A 19,124-nucleotide genomic window follows, 5' to 3' on the forward strand; every position below is an offset into this window, starting at 1 on the left:
AACCCAAGGCCCCTCATAGAATAGAAGCCTCCCCCAAAAGTTTCTTGAATGTATGCCAATATGAAAAATGAACTTATGTAATGCTGTCCTAGGGCATACAAAGAAGGCCTCCCCTTTCACTTTCAGCTGTAGCCACTGTTTACAACACTGCTCTGTATTTTCAGTCAACACCTCACCCCTACAGAGCCCTTCAGTTTCTGAAGTCACGACTGTCCTGGCTGCTGCTCTTTCTCCAATTTGAGTTCAAGCTCAAGTTTGTGCTTCTGGTATTTCTTCTGTCCCTGCTGGAAGGACCCTCCTCACCCACCCCTCTTCCAGGCCCCAGCTGTCTGACCAACCTGCTAGTGTGTCTGCCAAGTTCACAGTGACTATGCCCAGCCCAGCAGAGCTGAGTTAGAGCTACCATCAAGGCGGGCACCCTGGACGTGTGCCAGGCCCTTGCTGTTAGGAAGCCTGTATTGTCATATAATGTTAAATGGGCCTTATAAGTGCCTGGTGAAATGGCTCCCAGAGCCCGATATGTCTTCTAACAAGCAGGCATTGTTGCTTAACTGTTTTACCTGTGCAACCTTACCTCCGCCTGCACGTTGCAAACTCCTTGAGGGGCTGTGCTGCGATACCTCCCTGTAAATCCCCCCAACACCCAGCTAGCATAATGCTCTGTGCCCAGCCAGCTTCCAAGGAATATTTCTCCATTTAAGAACAACCACGTCCATCAACAGTTCCCAGCCCCAGCTTCACATCAGCAGGTGCCTTCACACACACTATTGCCATGAGGTCCACAGAGCAGACCTCTAGGAAGAATCATCATTTCCAGGTTTGCAGATAAAGATCACCCAACTTCTCAAGTGGCAGAGCTGGAACCCGGGTTTCCAAATATCCAATGTGGAGTTCTTTCCACTCCACGATGCTCCTCGATAAAAACTTGTTGCGTGAATGAAAAAGCAGAGGCGAGCCTCCCTGGACACAGCCACTCTCTGCTCCCTAGATCTCAACGTCGATGGCTTCACTCCACGAGACCCCTGAGGAGATGATGATTAGGTTTTTGACTTTTACCCATGATGTATGGGGTCTGCTGCCAGGGGGTCAGTATTCAGTGGCAGCTTTCCCAGGGCATTGGCAAAATTAGTTGGTGCAGATCATTTAGAGTTTTTTTGTTTTGGTTTTTTTTAATTTTGTCCATTACTAAAAAGGAACCACCACAACAAAAAAACCCATGAGCAGGCAGCCTCCATGAGAAAACCTTTCCAAGAAAATCTTTAAGATAGATCGCTTTTCAAACTGTCTTCTCTATCAGCAAGCACAAAAACCATGCCATGGGAAACTACAGTGCTGAAAGAAGGCCTGGGTTTTGTTTCTGTAAAATTACTCCTTGCGCCTGTCCTGTGAGAGAGGCGGCAACAGGCCTCCTTGGAAGGCTACTTCGCAATTTCTCAAAATTAAAAATGGTCCTTGGAGAATTTCAGCAGCAGCAACTTAAGTCTGGAAATAGGCTTTTAATGTATAAACTGACCTACAGAAAGTTTCTTGTCAAAGAAGATGCTGTCCTGAAAGGTCTGCACTGTACTGGAAATGCCAAGGTCAAGTGAAAAGAGTCGATCCCTTAATCAAGGGAGGACATTCTTTTTCTGCAGAGACATCATCTCTCCCCAACCCCCTCGTATCTACAGATGGAAGTTTGACCCTGCTCACCTTAATGCCCAAATGAGGCTACCTGCCTCTGAGCAACAGATTAGCTCCACAGCTATAAAATCCAACATGTCACAAGGGAGGACTATATTATCTGCCCTTTAGGCAGCTAAACCCATATAATTTCAGACACATTGAACAAATCCCAGAGGTTTACAGAGGAAAATGTGAGGCTCGAAACCTTTGTTCTACGGGCAAAAAAATCTAACCTGCCTTAGATTTTTACAAGTGTTCCCTCCCCCCAAAAGCTGACAGTCTAACAAAATTGAAAAGAGACCCTTTCCCCAATTTTCCCAGAAGGAGGCAAGTGGCAGATCAATGTACAGCTCAAGAAGAAGAATTTAAATACAGTATGTGCTGCTCCTTTCAAAAAAGGAGAGAAGCCACTTCACATTTTGCCAGACAAAACCCTGTCCCCAGGAGGCCAGTTTCCACAATGAGGTTGCAAAGGTGTTAGAAAGAGGCCAGTTGGGAGGAGATAAAGGGCCATTTGGGCACAAACCCCCCACTGATCAGAGCTTTTTTTCTAAAGTGTCTCCTTTTCAACAGGGAAGCCTTTTAAAACTACATTTGCTTTGGATCCCTACCTGAATGACAATGTGTTGGGATCCGATTTCACCTTTTGTCAAGGATCGGGTGAGAAACAGTAAAACTGCTGTCAGCATCTTAGAAAAAGCTAGTCCTTAGCTTATATGGTGAAGGGGGAAAAAACCCCTGAGGTCCCTTGTCCAGCCCTGGTGATGGGACGAAGGTGATAAATGCCTGCTAATCTTACAAACACAGTCCAAAACTGCAACGTATTAAATTTCCTTTATTAAAAGAGGGTCTCTATGCAAAAATACAATTGTTTGTCCTCTGAATTGAAACATTCATCAGTGGAAAAAGAAATCCTCGTTTTTCCCTAACATTTTAGTTCATTTCCTCTAAAGGTCACTTCATTCCTAAGATCTCTGTCAGCAATCCTCAGAAATCAGAAAACGCATATGGAAAAAATTATAACTTAATCTGAACCTAAAAGATCTGCATAGAAAAGTTAAACGATGTATCTTAAAAGCTTGTCTACTATTATGCAAATGAAGAAAAATCGGACTCTATTGCACTTCAGGGCCGGTGCCTGCAAATAAACGCAGCATTGCCATTCAAGCAAACCATCCACTCCTCAACCTCACCTCCCTCCTAAAACAAAACAAAAAACACAACAGTCTTTCACTACAGCGGTAAAGGTCTGTTGAACTAGCTTTAGGAAAAACTATCATCCTGGGAGAAGACTGGGGCGGGTGGGGGGGGGTGCGGGGGGGGGCGTAGGGTTAGGGAGAGAGGTTTAAAAAAAAAAAAAAAAAGACATCAGAAACCTGAGTCCCAAGTGACTTTAAAACACCTCTCTCGGTGGGAGGTAGAAGGGTGGTCACGGTAGAATCGAAATCAGAAACCTATTTCAAGAACACATTCCTGGAAACTTCGCTCTTTCGAAGACCACATTCATCACCATTATTATTGTTAGAATACATAAGAGGATGAGGTTATTTTACGGAAGAATGTTATAGCAAAGGTTTCAGACTCGGAATGTCATCTCAACCTCTCCTCCTAATCTAGTGGGCCAAGGAGGTTAAAATAAAGGCGCGATAGAATCTCCAGGTGGTTTCTGTTTAGCAATTTTTTTACTACTATTGGTTATTAGTAACATCTTCAGGATTCCTTACTGGCCTCGGGCAATCTTTCTTTAGCCCCTTCCTCTCCTGGGGAGGACGGACCTGGTAAACAATTTAGAGAAATGGGAACCTTATTCACTATGCTCCCTTTCCACCCCCCACCTCCCGCAAAAGGCATACACAAAACAAAAACAGCCGACTGCGCGCAACCGACAACAGCGACAGCCGAAAGCAGCAACAAAAAAAGTCCACCACACAGGACGAGTCGGGAATCTACCCCGAGTCTACCAGGCCAGCCCCTCCCCCAATACACCCGGGCGGGGAAAGGGAGCGCGGAGTTCACTCTCTCGGCCGCTCTCAGCCGGGACCCAGGTGGCCCCGGAGCTGCTGCGCACGCAGCGATGCCTCCCCTCCCGGCGCCCACTGCTGCGCCTAGGTCTGGGGGACCCGAAGAGGTGATCAAGGGGGTACACTGGGAGCCTCGGAAAATCATCCGGGCCAGGCGGGACCGGCTGCCCTGGGATGGGTACACAAAGAGGGAAGGGGAGTTTGCAGGGGTGGAGGGGTAAAAAAGACTGCGGGGAAATGCGTGCAAATTAGGAAAGGAGGTGCGAGGGAACCTGAGAATCCTTGCCGAGATAATGGAACTGTGCCGGGGGGCGGGGAAAATGGGTTCTGTGCAAAGGGCAGGGGCTTCTGCAGAGGAGAAAGGGAAGGGGACCCGAGTGCTTGGAAGAGGAGTTGGTGTGTAGTCAGGGGGTCCATGGGGAGGGCGGAGGTGTCCGGGGCAAAGGGGACTCTGTGCATGCCAGCGAGGTCGGTGCTCGTTTAAGGGGACCTGTACTGGGGATGTGACCGGGCTCTGCGCGGAGGAGATAGGCGGGATGCCTGGCAGGTTCGCGGGCGCGAGGGGGTGGCCCTTACCTGCATGGTGACGACCCCCAGCTCCTCGGCCGCCAGCCTCCGCATCTGGCTCGCCAGCACTTGCGCCTCGTCCAGGATGGAGAAGTCGGCGTCGGCCCCGGCGCCCAGCAGCCAGCCCGCGGCCAGGCAGAGCAGCCAGAGGGGCGGCCGCCGCGCCCCAGCCCGGCCGAGCGAGCCCCGACCCCCGCGGGCCAGGGCGGCCGCCTCCGCCGCCTCCTCTTCCTCCGGCTCGCGGGCCATGCCGCCTACCCCCACTCCCCGCCGACGGGCTCCAGGCGCCGGGAAGCGGGGAGGGAGCTCCGGGAGGTGCGCCCAGGGCCCGCTCCGCGCACCCGGCAAAACTTTCTCGCCCTTCTGCAGCCGCCTCTCAGCGCCGCGGCGGCTCCCGAACTTAGGGGGCGCCCGGCTACGGCGCGGGAGCGCGGGCGGCCACCATCTCCGGGCTCCGGTGGCCGCGGCGGGAGAGGAAGCGGCCGCCCCAGCCGTCCGCGGGACCCCGGCGCCGGCGCGGCCCCCGCGGTGCGGCGGGCGGCTGGGAGAGCTGCGGCGTCCGCACCGGGTGCGCGGCCGCGGGGCTGACAGGCGGAGCCGCCGAGCTTTCGCTTCCCGCGGGTCCCGGCCGAGCGAGGCGGCGGCGGCGGCGAGGGCGGGCGGCTGCACCCGCGGAGGAGGAGCGGCGACCGGGCTGCTATGCTGGGGCAGCCACCCGAGCGAGGCGGGAGAGGGGGAGGTTTAAAAAAACAAAAACAAACAAACAAAAAAAGCACACTGAAAGAAAGAAAGCCAGCGACGGGGGAAAGGGAGGTGTCTGGTGCCACCACGCTGCGCTCCGGCTCCGTGCACTTCCCAGCCCGGCGGCCGCCGCGGCTGCGGTGATTTATGGAAGCGGGGAGAGAGGCGGGGACATTCCCCCGGTCGCCCCTCCCCTCTCTCTCCCGCTCCCGCCTCAGAACCGGCCCCTCGAGACGCCACGGGCCCGAGCGCAGCCTCTCGGCTCGGGTACCAGCCCTGCCGGGGGTGGGGTCCCTGGGACCTTCTGGTTGCCGGGGACAGCTGCCCACCCCAGCTCTCACCGCCTCCGCCCTCGCGAGGGACTCCGGGGTCCCACCCATCGAAAGTCCCTTTAAGTTCTAGGACGCTGGCTTTCTGCCTGGCGGAGATTCGGGAAGGAGGGGACTGCTGTTTGTGCGTCCACTGCCCTTCTTCGATGTTATTAATAACAATAGCTAGCATTCGTTGGATCAACGGATTCCTTTTTTATTCTTTTTTTTTTTTTTTTTTTTGACCAACGACTCTGTGCCCGGCCCAGTGCTCTGGGGTTTGTATACATTATCCTTTAATCCCCACCACATCCCTGTGAGGTACTATCTTTATCCCAAAATTTTAGGTAACAAAGACCGAGGCTTAGAGAGGTGGAATGAATTGCCGAAGGTCACCCAGGGGATAAGAGGCAAATCCAGAATTTAAGCAGATCCGAGACTCTTGCTCTAAAATAGGACATAATTCTTTCTGCCTCTCTTTGGAAATGAACCATCTGATCCCGTCAAAAGCAATAAACAAAACAAAACAAAACCCACAAAAGTACTGAACGGGAATTCGCCCCACAACAACTAATTTCTCTGAAGCCTGGGGAGGCAGTGTGCTTCCTTCCTTCCTGCTCCTGACTCCTGGCTCAGGCCCTCTGAGAGATCACCTGTTGGAAGCACCTGGAACAAATGGATGAAGGTTGTGGTAGGGGCCATTCTTAGAAGCCTCTTAAGGTTCCGGCTGTAGGTTCCTAGAGGACAGAGCCGTGCCCAGGAAGATGAAGTCAGCCTAGCAGAGGCGGTAGCAGGACTAGATCTCGGCTTTGGTGTTCTCTTCACTTTACAGCAAAACCTTATGTTTTACTTCTTTGACTATATTGTATTAAAAACCCATTTTTGGGTTTCCCTGGTGGCGCAGTGGTTAAGGATCCGCTTGCCAGTGCAGGGGACACGGGTTCGAGCCCTGGCCCGGGAAGATCCCACGTGCCGCGGAGCAACTAAGCCCGTGCACCACAACGACTGAAGCCCGCGTGCCTAGAGCCCGTGCTCCGCAACAAGAGAAGCCACCGCCATGAGAAGCCCGCGCACCGCAACAAAGAGTAGCCCCCGCAAACCGCAACTAAAGAAAAGCCCACGCACAGCAACAAAGACCCAACGCAGCCAAAAATAAAATTAAATAAATAAATAAATAAATAAATTTTAAAAACCCATTTTGCCTCGCGGTTGTTTCTCAGTTCTGAATTCCCCAATCAGTGTTATCTCTGCTATACTCCATGTTTTCATTTTGTGACACTCCCCATTCTGTGCCCCCTTGAGAGAGGCACATGGGACTCTTGGAACACCATCATTTATTACATGCGATGCTCGTTTTGCATAACACGTCCTGGAACCAAGATAACCTCATCGAGGGCAGGGCCCAATCCACCTCTCCGTCATCCACACTTAGCTCAGTACCAAGCACAAAGTAGATACTGTGAAAACGATTCTTGAATTAATGATGGGATAAAAAAAAAAATCTGTTGTCTTTTATCCCCAGAGTTGACTTGACATTTGGTAGTGAGATGATCCTATAACTTCTGTTTTTCACTGTTATACCATTGCATATGATTGTTAATCAGTGATACAAAACTGATGTCAGTCCCTGTGGTAAGTGGAAGAGAAAAAAAAAATGATAAAGGGCAGCTAGCATTAATTTTTTTGTCTTAGATTCTTCAAGATTACTGTCATCAAAATTGTCATACATCTCTAAACTATCCTTCTGAAACTCTTTCAAATGGCTTCTCCATCTTTGCCCAGCCTTTGTATCTTGCTATTTCTTGGGGTCCTATTTCTTGAGGTTATAATCCTATGTCCCCCTTTTTTTACTTTAAGTGTTTTTTTTTTTTTTTGAGAACTCTCATGTTACACCCACACCTTTAATTACCACCAAGACAGCAGAGTTTTGCAAATTTCTAAACAAAGCTCAATCTCCCTTTTCAGTGGGATTTCCAAAATTCCGACAGTTTACTGGCGTCTCTACTAGATACACTTGAACTAAAACTCATTCCTGCTTTCTCCCACTCTCCACCTAAATCTATACCCTGCTGCAAATCTGGGTGGACGTCACGCATGCTCCAAACCAGGTACCTCACTCGCCACATCCATCCCCTGCTCTCCATCTGTATCCCACTGGCTGCCTTCAGCTTCTCATCACAGCTCACCTGTGATCATGACCACAGTCTCCTCTCAGGTCTCTGTGGAATCCACCTCACCCCTATCCTTCTATTCTCCACAGTAAGACCAAAATCACCTTTCTAAAAGTCAAATCCGAACTTGTCTCTCACTAACCTAATCATTTCTGGCACCCCATCACAGAGAAATAAACAACACAACAAACGAGTCTTTCTGGGCTCTGGCTTATCTGCCTTTCTGGCCTTCCATAAGCCACTCTGCCTCTCAAATCCTCATAAACCCCAGAAAACACTTTTGCTGGTGGTGTTGAAAGCCCTACCCTTTCCCCCACCTGACAAGCCCCTATTGAGCTGAGATGTCATCTCTGTGAAGCCTTCTCTGACACCAAACCCCACAGAACTGATTGCTCCTCCTTTGGGTCCCTCTAAGTCTTGTTTCTTCTCTTAGCACTGATTATCCATTGGACAGTCATGTTTTCTCCACCTAATGCTTCTCATTAGGTCCACCAACCACCTGTAGCTTTAGGAGACTCAGTAAACTGCAAATCCTGTGGTCCATCTCAGGTCCACTGAAGCAGAATTTCTGGAGGTGGGCTATGTCCTGGAATATGCATTTTACAGACCCCCCTGCCCCCCCCACCACCATGAGTCTTATGAACTGCTGAGAGACGGCAAACAAGCTCCCCAGGATGAAAACTCACTCATCCGGGAGCTCTGGCGCTTCGTCAAATGCCTACACTCTATAGAGTCTCAATACCAAGAAAGGGCCACTAACAAGTAAAAGTCTCAGAAAAAGTCGGTTGCCTAACAACTTTGAAATGGTGGTGGCAGCGTGCTAACACGGGTCTTCAAATGGCAAGCTCTGAGCTACTAGTCTGGTGTTAGAGAAAAGGTTTACACACATATGTGCTGGCACATGATAGACCAATAAAAGCTTGTTGCCCGATAAACTAGTAATCCTTAATGTCTCCAGTGCATTTAAGTAAAATTGCCCTACCATCAGCCCCTCTCAGCACCAGCGGATTGTTCTCTGAGGGGCAGCTGATTAGACCTGGGTGGGCTTATAACATCAAGTAGCCAATCTATCACATCCAAGGCATGGCAAAAAATTAGCTGGGTCAAGCAACTTTTCATTCTCAAAAAGTTTAGGGAAAATAAAAGGAAAAAGCAATTAGAAGTGGCAGTTGAAACAAAAAAACATGATTAGAAGTCAGAGGGGACACGAGTCCCATAAGACATACTACAGGAAGTGTATAGCTATAAATACATATACAGATATATATATTTATATATAAATATTTTTACACATACACACAAAGATGTATATGTAACCATATATGTGTATGTGTGCATGCATGCACATACAGCCATATAGCATGGTAGCTAAGAGCAGGGTTTTTAGAATTAGAAAACCTGGGTTCAGATCCCAAGGACAGTACTTATTAGCTGTTTCATCTCTTAAACCTTAACTCCTCTTAGCTTCAGTTTCGTCATCTGTACTTTATAAACACTAACACCCAAAGTTTTTGAGAAAAAGCACATAAAACACTTCACATAGCACCTGGTACGTAGAAGCACCCAATAAATAGTGGGGATGTCTGCAAGCTGAAGTTATGAGGGAGCAAACATTACAAAGGAGCTAAGAAAGCCAAGCAGAGAGAAGAGAGAGTGGAGTACACAGAACATGTGGCCTGAGAGAGGCCATCCCCCAGACGCAGAACTAACTGGATTTCAGAACTTTCCAATTACAGTCCAAGTCTACATGTTCTATTAATAACAGCCTCTTTCTTTCTCCCCTCTGTCTTGATGTAATTCTAAGGATCAAGTTCAATCATCCATTCTTACAGAGAGGACACTATTGACTATGTAACTATTTGAATACAAAATGAGGAAAAGACTGGTAAGTGGGCCACAATTGTCCGGAAGACTAGAGACCACCATGAAAGCTGTCTGATAGATTAAGCTTCTCCCTAGAGTGCCCTGTACTCCTTGCTTGTGACCGAGTTGGACACCTGTTCATTATGTTTCCTCTTCCTAAGCGCTAGCGCTTAACATGCAGCCTTGTAAAAGTCCATTTATAAGTCTGTTTTCTCCATCGTAATGTTTCTCAAACTGTGGCCTACAGGCTTCTACAGCAGAATCACCCATCAGGGACTTCATTTGCCACATTGTCAAGCACAACTCTAGATCCAGAGTAGAAACCCAGTAAACGTTGGACCAAAGAACTGGGAAAAAATTAAGAAAATCCATGGGTCATTAACTCTGTGCCAAGAGTAGCACTAACGATATTGTTCCTTGGCTGCTAAAGAAGAATGGACCGAGACTCCTCATCAAACTGGCTGCTCTTCCCTATTTTGGGAGATGCAAAGCCACTTCAGTGAGAGACCACCTCATGGTACTCACGAGCCAAGCTTCTCACCACAGAAAACCTGTAGGTCAAACGGTTTTGAGGAATTCTTGGTCAGATTTCCAAAAAATGTGGTATGGAGTTTCCAAGCCACCATGATTCCCCTTTGCGTGCTCTGAGGTGGAAACAGGGCCAAGTTAACAACAAATCCTCAGCCTAACGCTTCTGGCAGGCTTCCCATTCAAAACAATAACTGGCTGCAAACTATATTGAATCTGTGAATCAGGGAGCTCGGGAGAATAGAATCAGTAACTTCAAGGGCAGAAATTAACATGTGCCCATTAACTTCTACAAGAATTCAGATCTCAGCAAGTGTGTTTCTTGTTAAATAGATGGAAAGAGCTACCGGTCTAGAGCATCTAGAACATAGAGCCTCCCTGGTTTCCATATTCCTCCTGCTGATTTTAAAATTCATCAGGTTTCCCACTCCCCTTCAGACTGGGAGCTAGCAATGATAGAATAACAGTAATTGATATAAGTAACCGAGACCCTACCAAGGGTAGGATAGCATCTATGGCACACAACTTATCATTTCTTGAACTCAGTGTGTTTCCTATGTTCTATCATTTAAGCATTAAAACAGAGAAGACAAGATTATTATTATGATTTCATACACAGGGAAACTGAGGCTTGGAAAAGTTAAACAACTTGCCCAAGGTTATAGGCTAGTAAGCAACAAAGCTGGGCTGGAAATCCAGGTTTGTATGACTCCAGACTCAATTCTTTTGCTGCTGTATTGTGTGCCTGTCTGAATGCAAAAAGAAAGGAAAAAGAAAGGAAATAATAATTATTGACACCCATAGATCTCTGCCTAAGAAACATCCTTATTTCTAAGGCAACAACTTTTTTTTCCTGTTAATTTCAACAAGCATCTATTGAGCATTTGCCATGAACCAATAATTTTACTGGGTCCTAGGGATACACAGATGAATAAGATTGGTTGTCCTTAAGAACTTTCCTGTTACTGGGAAAGTCAGAGAATTTTAAGACAGGTAATAACACACACAACAAATGCCTCAGGGCCTTTGCACTTGCCAGTCCCTGTGTCTTGAATGCTCTTCTTCCAGATATCTGCATTTCACTGTCAAGAACTGTGAAGTCTGAGTCTTTACCCTACTTGCAAACCAACAAGTCAGCCTACCACAGCCTCACAGCTGCTGGCAGAAGACACGAGCCTCCAGGGTTAAAGACAAAGGACTTTATGACTCCATTACTCACAGCAATAATAGTAGCCTGTGTGTCAGCATTTGTGCCAGTTCTCCAAGCCCTAATTCTCACTGGCAACATGAAGAGGGTCATTAACACCTGCACACATCAAGTACCATGGAAGAAGAGGAACCCCAAGCTTAGATAACCCAAATCTTATTTATAATAAAATGCAAACAAAACTGCCCTTTGCTCCAGAGGGAGATATCTTTAATATACTGGGCAGAAAGCAAGTTTTCCCTAGGCTCTGAAGAAAGACACTGTCTCTACCTGTCAAAGCTGTTCACTAAACAAACATCCTTGAAAATATAGTGTAGAACAATAGGGCAGATAGTACCTTGCTCACAAGACAGGCAAAAGTGCAAGAAACCCATGGAGAATTATCTCCCCACATTGCCTTTCTCTAGTCTGGACTCAAATATGAGGGGAGGCCTTCCCTCACCATTCCATTTAAGACTGTAACCCCTATAACCCCCCTCTGGAAATTCCCTGTATCCTCTCTCTCTACTGTACTTATACCATCTAGCAACATATATATTTACTTACTTATTTTGTTTATTGTAAACTCGATGGAGGCAATAATTTTGATGTGTTTTGTCAACATATCCTCAGTGTCTGAAATAGTACCTGGCACATAGTTAAGTATTCGAGAAATAGTTGTTGAATGAATGGATATAATATGGAATGCTCTAGAGAAGGAACTTATGCATTGGGTACAACGGGAGGGGCAGTTAATCTAAGCTAGGTCAGAGAAAGTTCCCTAGAGAAGATGTCACCTGAGGAGGGTCACCAAGGACAGGCAGCTGTCACTCAGGCATAAAAAAAGCAGCCCTGGTAGAGAAAAGCATTAAAATGTGCAAAGACCAAAACAAAACAACTCGAAGAAAGGAGCTGTAAGTTTGGGATTTCTACAGCATTAAGTGGGAAGGGGCAGTGGACGAGGCTGTTGGTGAAGACAGAGGCCTAGGTCCTTAGCCAAGGGACTTGGAGTTTCTTCCATGATAGATGGGGAGCCACAGAGGGTTTTAAGCAGGAGAGTGACATTTTAGAAAGATCACACTATATATAGTTCTTTGGGGGATGGATTTAAGGCAGGGACTCTTGACTCAGACCTGTTGACTGAACTAAATAGCAACTCAAAATATCTAAATATTTCTAATTAGGATGTTGAAATTTCTAAGGAAAAAGTATGACATAGGATTTCAGTTTAAAAAACCAAAACAAGACAAAAATTGAAAATACTCAGAGCTTTAGCAAGATTCCTCATGATTTTTAATAAACATAATAGTAATAACTTAAATATAACTTAGGGAGTCTTAGAAAGCAAAGAGTTAGAATTGACTCTCAGCTAGTTATACTGAAATCAGATGACACTTTCTTTCCATGGGCTTGATTGGACATAATAAGCAGTATAGTTCTTTCCATCTTACCAAATGTTTAAAATTTTTCTAAAAACTATTTAAGAGTACTAGAATTATCAATAAACCAAATCAAACCAACTATAGGGTGAGCATTTGCTATGTGCAGGAAACTGTGCTGCTTGCTTTGAGTTTATACTTTGGCTAGGGAGGCAAGACTAGAAATATACAAAGTGAAATAGCAATGAGAGATTTAAACCACAGACCAAGGCTGTAATAGGAGAGATGGACAAAACAAATGAAGTACACAAACAGTGGTTTGCATAGTGAAAATATGACTATATATGGAAAAAATATTGATAGCCAACACTTTCTGAGTGCTTACTAGGTTCTAGGCATCATGTTATGGGTTTTATATCAAGTTATCTCCTTTAATCCCTAGAATTCTATGAGTCGCAATCCTAATAATACCTAACATTTATTTAGCTCTCACTAGGTTCCAGACAGTATGCTAAGTGTTTTAAATGGATTATGGATTATTTTATTTTATCCTTGCAAAGACCCTATTTAGTAGGTATAGTCATCTCCATTTACAGATCAGGAAACTGAGGCTTAGTAGGATTGAGTTCTTTGCCCAAGTTTTCACAAGTAACATGCGATGGTGTCATTATTTAAATCCACTCTTAATTACAGTGCTCACCTGCTTTATAATAACAAGCAGGTATTATTATCAGGTCTACTTTCCAATGGAGAAAAGTAATGCTCAGAAAAGTGGGGTCATGAACACATGTCTGAATGAAAGCCAAAACATAGGAACCTTACCACAAAACATCTTGATGCATCAGAAACATAAATGGCATAGAGTTTATATTTTATCAGTGTCATCCAGCTGACTTGAACTGAGTTCAAGTTGAATATTGAGGAACTTAGTGGGGCAAACAGGATTCGGATTTTAAAATTTTCATCGTTTACTTACACCAGGGACTTTGCCATATGCTAGGGAACACTGTTGTGCAGGCATACTGCATAGGCTTAGACAGGGACAGATACTGATCTAGTAACTGCAAACACACGGAATCGGAAGTGAGGAATTTTTACAAAAGGCAGACACTTTCAGATCAGTGCCCTTTTTGTTCTGATGACTCCATGATGCTAGAGAATTCTAGAATTCCTCCTGCAGTGGATGTGTGTGCTGAGCATTGTGACCTCACCCTACAGCTCCAGGGGTCAAGAAAAGGAAAAGGAAAGGAACATGCTTATTTGTATTTCCTATTTGTACCTCCTACCCCCACCAACTCTTAAACGCCCAAGCAAACCTTGCTAGTGTTATACTAAAAACCTGCAACAAAGCCTCTAAAACAAATTAGAAGACCTCTTATTTCACCTGCCATTCTTCACTCCAGATTTCCCTGGCCCATTAAGTTCACACTTAAACCCAGATTTTCACCTTCAGCGTCCCTGGGTTTGATGAGCCACATTGGACCCACTACTTCAGTATGTCACCTCGGACACACTTGTATTATTCACTCTCTGGCACTAGGCATCTTAATGTTGGGGGTCCTTGCCCTCAACTCACAGCACAGACTGGGCAGACTTGCTTCCTGCCTGACCTCAGGGGAGGGCACCACACGAGTGCAACCTGAGGGCATCAAGATTGAAATTAGAGAGTCATCCTTGACGTCCCTGTTTTTAAAATCTGGTTAAATAATTTCATTTCCCCAACATTTATTTATGAAGGATCCCACATAAGCCTCAGGATGAAATGGAAATTCTTAGCACACAAGGCCTTGCATGATCTGGACCCAAACACATCTCTCCATTCCCCCCACTCCCCTCCTTCCAGCACACACCTACATCACCAGCCAAAACCAGCCACTTGAATCTCTGACTACAATCCTTCATTGCTCTACCTCGTTCCTTCCCTGTCTTTGCTCTTTTGATTTCATCTGCTTGGAATGTCTTCCCTCACCTTTCCACCTGGCTAAGGCATTCTTATTTTTGGAGATTCAGGTAGAATCACTTCCCTCTAGGAAACCTTTCCTGACCACTCTGCCCTCTCCTCCACGTAAAGGTAGAAGCCTCTTCTCCATGTTCCCTCAGCCTGTCCCAGACATCACCTTTATCACTCTGCATAGCAACTGTTACCTCTTGACAGTTTTTCTCAGAAGGCAGTCACTTCCTTTAGGAGAAAAGCAACTTGTTTTTAGCCTTTAAATATCTTGCTTCTCAGCAGCAAATGACACAGAGTGGAGACTTAATAAACATTCATTCAATTAATGAACCCTTGAATCTATTACTTCCTACTTAGCCTTCTTACTGATCTGGAGACTATTTGGTATTTGTAGAAATATCACATTCAAACGCTTACCGGGACCAGGCAGTAATGTAAAGGCATTAACTGGCCATGTGGGACATTAGTCCTGTCTAGAGTGGCCTCTGCTTTGGGCACATGATGTTCTTTGGAGATGGAGAAGGAACCTGGGAAAATCATCTACTTTGTCCTTCTGACAGTAGATGAAGACTTATCTTTTTTTCCCCATACATAAAGAGGTTTCCAACTTTCCCTGAAAGTACTATGCCAATAAGATTAATCTTAAAACATCAAATTCCCTTTCATCCTTCTCACTGAGTTTTCTGCCAAGTTTCTCTGCCCGTCACCATGAGAGCAGAAACACTATTGCTCACATGTTCTGTTTACCACTTAGCACATGGTGGGTGTTTAATTCGTGTTAAAAGAGTAACCATAATATGCAGAAGGTGAAAGAAAAAGTTAGGTATTTTTAATGAAAGTGTGACAATTATTTTCCTTTTGAAAATGTGTTCAACCTAAACGTGATTTCTTGTTTATATGACCTTGTCTTTTGTTTATATGACCATGCTACATCAGCAACAGGAGAAAAAATTAGGTTTATATCATAGTCAACAAGCTAATTAGCTCACATCTTCTCTATTTTGGTCATTCACTCATTCAGTCATCCAACAAATAATCTAGGCCTACTATGTGCCAGGCACTGTGGTTATTACTCAGATTCTACTTGAACCCTGGGAGTTGCTTTCGGTTCACCCCTCATTTTTCTTCTGAGACGAATGAATGATAGCTGTCTGCCAGAATGCGGCTCTGAGTAAGGAGGACAAACTTGGACAGTTGCAGAAACACAAGATCTGGATGAAGGGCTTCCCTAACCAGGTCTTGACGTCCTTCGTAGAGGACTCCAAGTATCAAAATTGGAGCCCCTTTTTGTAGGTAACAATCTGCTGCTGGTCAGTGACTAGCCCAAGGTCAAGTTCCAAGATCGTTCCGGATAGTTCTGATGTTCTCCACTGTTCCTCATTGCTGACTGATATCCCATTCCTGGCCCAAGTTCATCTGCTGCTATGAACCAAAGGTCATTTACCCTGAATTTAGCAACTGCTTCAGAATCAACGTTGGCTGGAAACAGTGTCCCACCACACTGGTGCCCTCCCACATACTCTGCCTCTGGGCTCCAATGCTGATGTCTACACCCAACATCCCTGAGCTCTTTGTAGGCACCATGTGCTCTACTAAACAATTGACTTTCATCCTTATTCAATCCTTCCAAAAACTTGATGAGAGAGACACATTATTTTCCTCATTTTATAGATGAAAAAACTAAATGACAAAGCAGAATTCACACCCAGACTGTGTGGGTTCTGGCACCAAATTGGTCATCACTGTTAAACTACCAAGAATCACCCTCGGAGTGAGACGGCTCTTTCAGTCAATAATAACATTCAACAGTAAAAAATAATAACGATGATTCTGTATGGGGTAGGGACTCCTAGTTGCCCTTGACTATTCTTTGTTTTATAGTAGTAAAATCCTTAGTTTAGCCAGGCAAATGGCTGCCTATAAAAAGAATACATTTCCCAACCCTTCTTGAAATTCTCTATAGCCATGTGACTAAGGTCTGGCCAGTGGGATGACACAGAAGTGGAGCATTTCCAGGGACTTTATAACAATTGCTTTGAACTCTTTTGATAGCATCCTACATACAAAATGCATTTTATATTATGTTGCATATATTATAGGCCCATATATATTTCTGAAACAAAAATTTTAAGTAGAAATACTTACCTTTACTGTGTGATAAACACTCTGATATTGTCTGTTCTATTCTATTTCATTTTGAAAAGTTATCCATTATATTGATTTTAGGACCCACTAGCGAGTCATGACCCACAATTTAAAAAGCATTGCTCTACCAGAAACATTATATGTACTCTTCTTTTTTTCCTTTGTCCACGCTACCGTCTCGATGCCTGAAACAAATACTTTCACTTTGGACCATGAGATCAAGGCCACACACAAAGGAGTATCAGGATGGAAGCTACCTGGGTCTCTGATAATATAATACATCATAATAACTGTAAATTACCTACCTGGGCTTTTACATGAGAGAGATACAAGTTTCTATCTAATTTAAGCCGCTGTTATTTTGAGTTTTCTGTCCCTCATGGGCCAAACGAATACTAACTAATTGTGCTAATGAATTGTGTGTTTCTTTTCAGATCCATTTCTCTCTATTTTCCTGCTTTGCTTTTTATTGGGTTGGCCAAAAATTTCGTTGGGGTTTTTCCGTAACAGCTTATGGAAAACCTGAATGACCTTTTTGGCCAACCCTATTTTACAAAGGGGCTGAGACCTGTGTTCTGACAGTGGGGGGTAGTGGTAGGAGACAGGAGGGCAGAGGAAAAGGGAGCCAAGGTATTTCTCCTCGGCTCTCTGCCTTGGATGGTGGCTTCACCAACAGCAGCTGGGTCTCCTCCATGGCTCCAATCCCCGCTGGACATGGTTTCATCTTCTGCTGGGTGACCTCAGCTCTTGCTGTCTGGTAACACTAGCCTCTCCCTTGATCTCTTTAGCACAGGAATGGTCATAGCTTCCTGCTATAGCTGATCTCTGGATCTCCTCACCTTCCCTCTCTGGCTTTGAGTTCTTTGATCCCCCATTTAACCAAGTCCCCATATTACATTTCCTCTGTTCTAAATATTTAAAGTAGTTGCAGTTTTCCTGACCAGCCCCTGACTCACACTAAAATATCATAGAAAACACTTCAGGTAAAATTTCTTGTTTCCTCCTCATCCTATAAGATAGGCACTATTCTTTGCTGTCCCCCTCCCCTTACAAATGATGAAACTGAGGCCCAGAAACATTACATGACCAGCCCTGGTCACGTGGTAAGTGTAGGAGTGTCCAAATCGAAAGCTACTACCAATAGCCTAACTTTCAGAGAGCTTGACCTTCTTTTGGATTTTTCTGACGTTCAAAAAGTAATCATTTTTTATCATTAACATTTTTATCATTAACAGTAAATAACAATCATTTATTGTTATTTTGCAAAGGTCTAGACACAAAAACTGTTGGTCTGACATCACTCCATGTAACCCAAGTAGGTGGTCTCCATCCTCCAAGTACCTCCCCAAAGCAGGCCAACGTCCTTTAACCTCTGCCTTAGAAAAAGTTTCCAGTCCCTTCCCACCCGGGGTGAGGAGGGTGCTTTCTGTCCCTTTACATCAAAGTCTTAATTATTCTTCCAGGACTGCATTTACTCATTCATAAAATGTTTATTGAGTGCTTAGTATGTGCCCAAGGGCTAGGGTCTGGGGCCGAGCAAACATGAATGTGACTCAGCTCCTGCACTTAAAGAGCTCATTGTTTGGGAGGGGAGATTGGTATATAAAATAATGAAAGCACACAGAGAAGGCATTCTTTGGTGAAATCCAGCACAATAACAGCATAGTGAAAGTGTGGATCTTGAGCTGGTTCTTGAAGAATAAGTAGGAGTTGGGAGGCAAAGGGGATTGGAGGAACATTTCAAACTGAAGGAACCAAGATATGCAAAGGTTCAAAGGCATAAACCATTTCATTTGCATCAAATGTGGGTATGTAGCTTACACACCAATATGAACCTCAGTACTTTTATATTTACCCAAGAGTATGTATATCTGTATGTATGTATATGTATATGTGTATTTACATGTATGTATACATAATGTTTATGTATATATATTTATTTTTACATGTGCTTCATACATATATACACACACACTTCTAACTACCTACCTATATTTTATATAGACATTACATATACTATGCATTTGCATATAAATATACACAGATATGTATACATATAAAATTATATTTATATTATATATATAAATATAGACATACATATCTTCTTTGGTTCTTTATTTTCCTTTTTGACATTATATTGATCTAACTTACTGAATAAAAGAATAAAGATGAACAGAAGAATTAATGTATTATTAAAGTAAGAAAATCTAAATGTTGGGATCTGTGACTGTATTCACCACACTAACAAATACCCAGGGGAAAATTATTGAAACATAAGCCATAGACACATAGCTTTGTACAAGGACATTCCTTCATAGGGGAAAGCCTAAATGCTTCTTGCAGGCTCAAGTTCCTTTCTGGAAAACTATTAAAGAATGTGCCCCGTCCTTGTTATGTTTCAGCTAAAAGTAAAATGTGAATAACAAAGGATATTTTCCACTTGGCTGGAATTAGTTCACATTTATCAGTTTGCAAAATGATAGTCTGTCCAAAATTCCTTTTGCTCAGGACAGTATGACTCTGGGAGAAAAAAGGAATTAAAAGTTGCTGCCCAGAATTCTCTAAGGACCTTTTGCTAACCTACTGAATCCCCATCCAA

General features: G+C 44.6%; 1 protein-coding gene and 1 long non-coding RNA gene across 5 annotated transcripts in view; one reads left to right on the plus strand and one right to left on the minus strand.

Moving 5' to 3' along the window:
• Positions 1 to 5,653, minus strand: part of CACHD1 (cache domain containing 1) — a 228,849-nt gene extending 223,196 nt beyond the window's left edge. For all 4 annotated transcript variants that reach the window (XR_014234715.1, XM_082356506.1, XM_082356505.1 and 1 more), the window contains exon 1: positions 4,263 to 5,653. Coding sequence is in view for 3 of the 4 variants with exons in the window: in XM_082356506.1 (XP_082212632.1) it covers positions 4,263 to 4,502 (240 nt within the window). In the remaining variant the exon portion in view is untranslated. The remainder of the gene's footprint in view (positions 1 to 4,262) is intronic.
• On the plus strand, positions 3,007 to 7,238 carry LOC309613582. The gene is made up of 2 exons (XR_014235800.1): positions 3,007 to 3,793; positions 5,650 to 7,238. It is a non-coding gene; the product is annotated as an uncharacterized lncRNA (long non-coding RNA).
• The last annotated feature ends 11,886 nt before the right edge of the window (positions 7,239 to 19,124 follow it).

Source organism: Balaenoptera borealis (assembly GCF_965194805.1).
Source record: "Balaenoptera borealis genome assembly, chromosome: 1".
Lineage (NCBI taxonomy): Eukaryota > Metazoa > Chordata > Mammalia > Artiodactyla > Balaenopteridae > Balaenoptera > Balaenoptera borealis.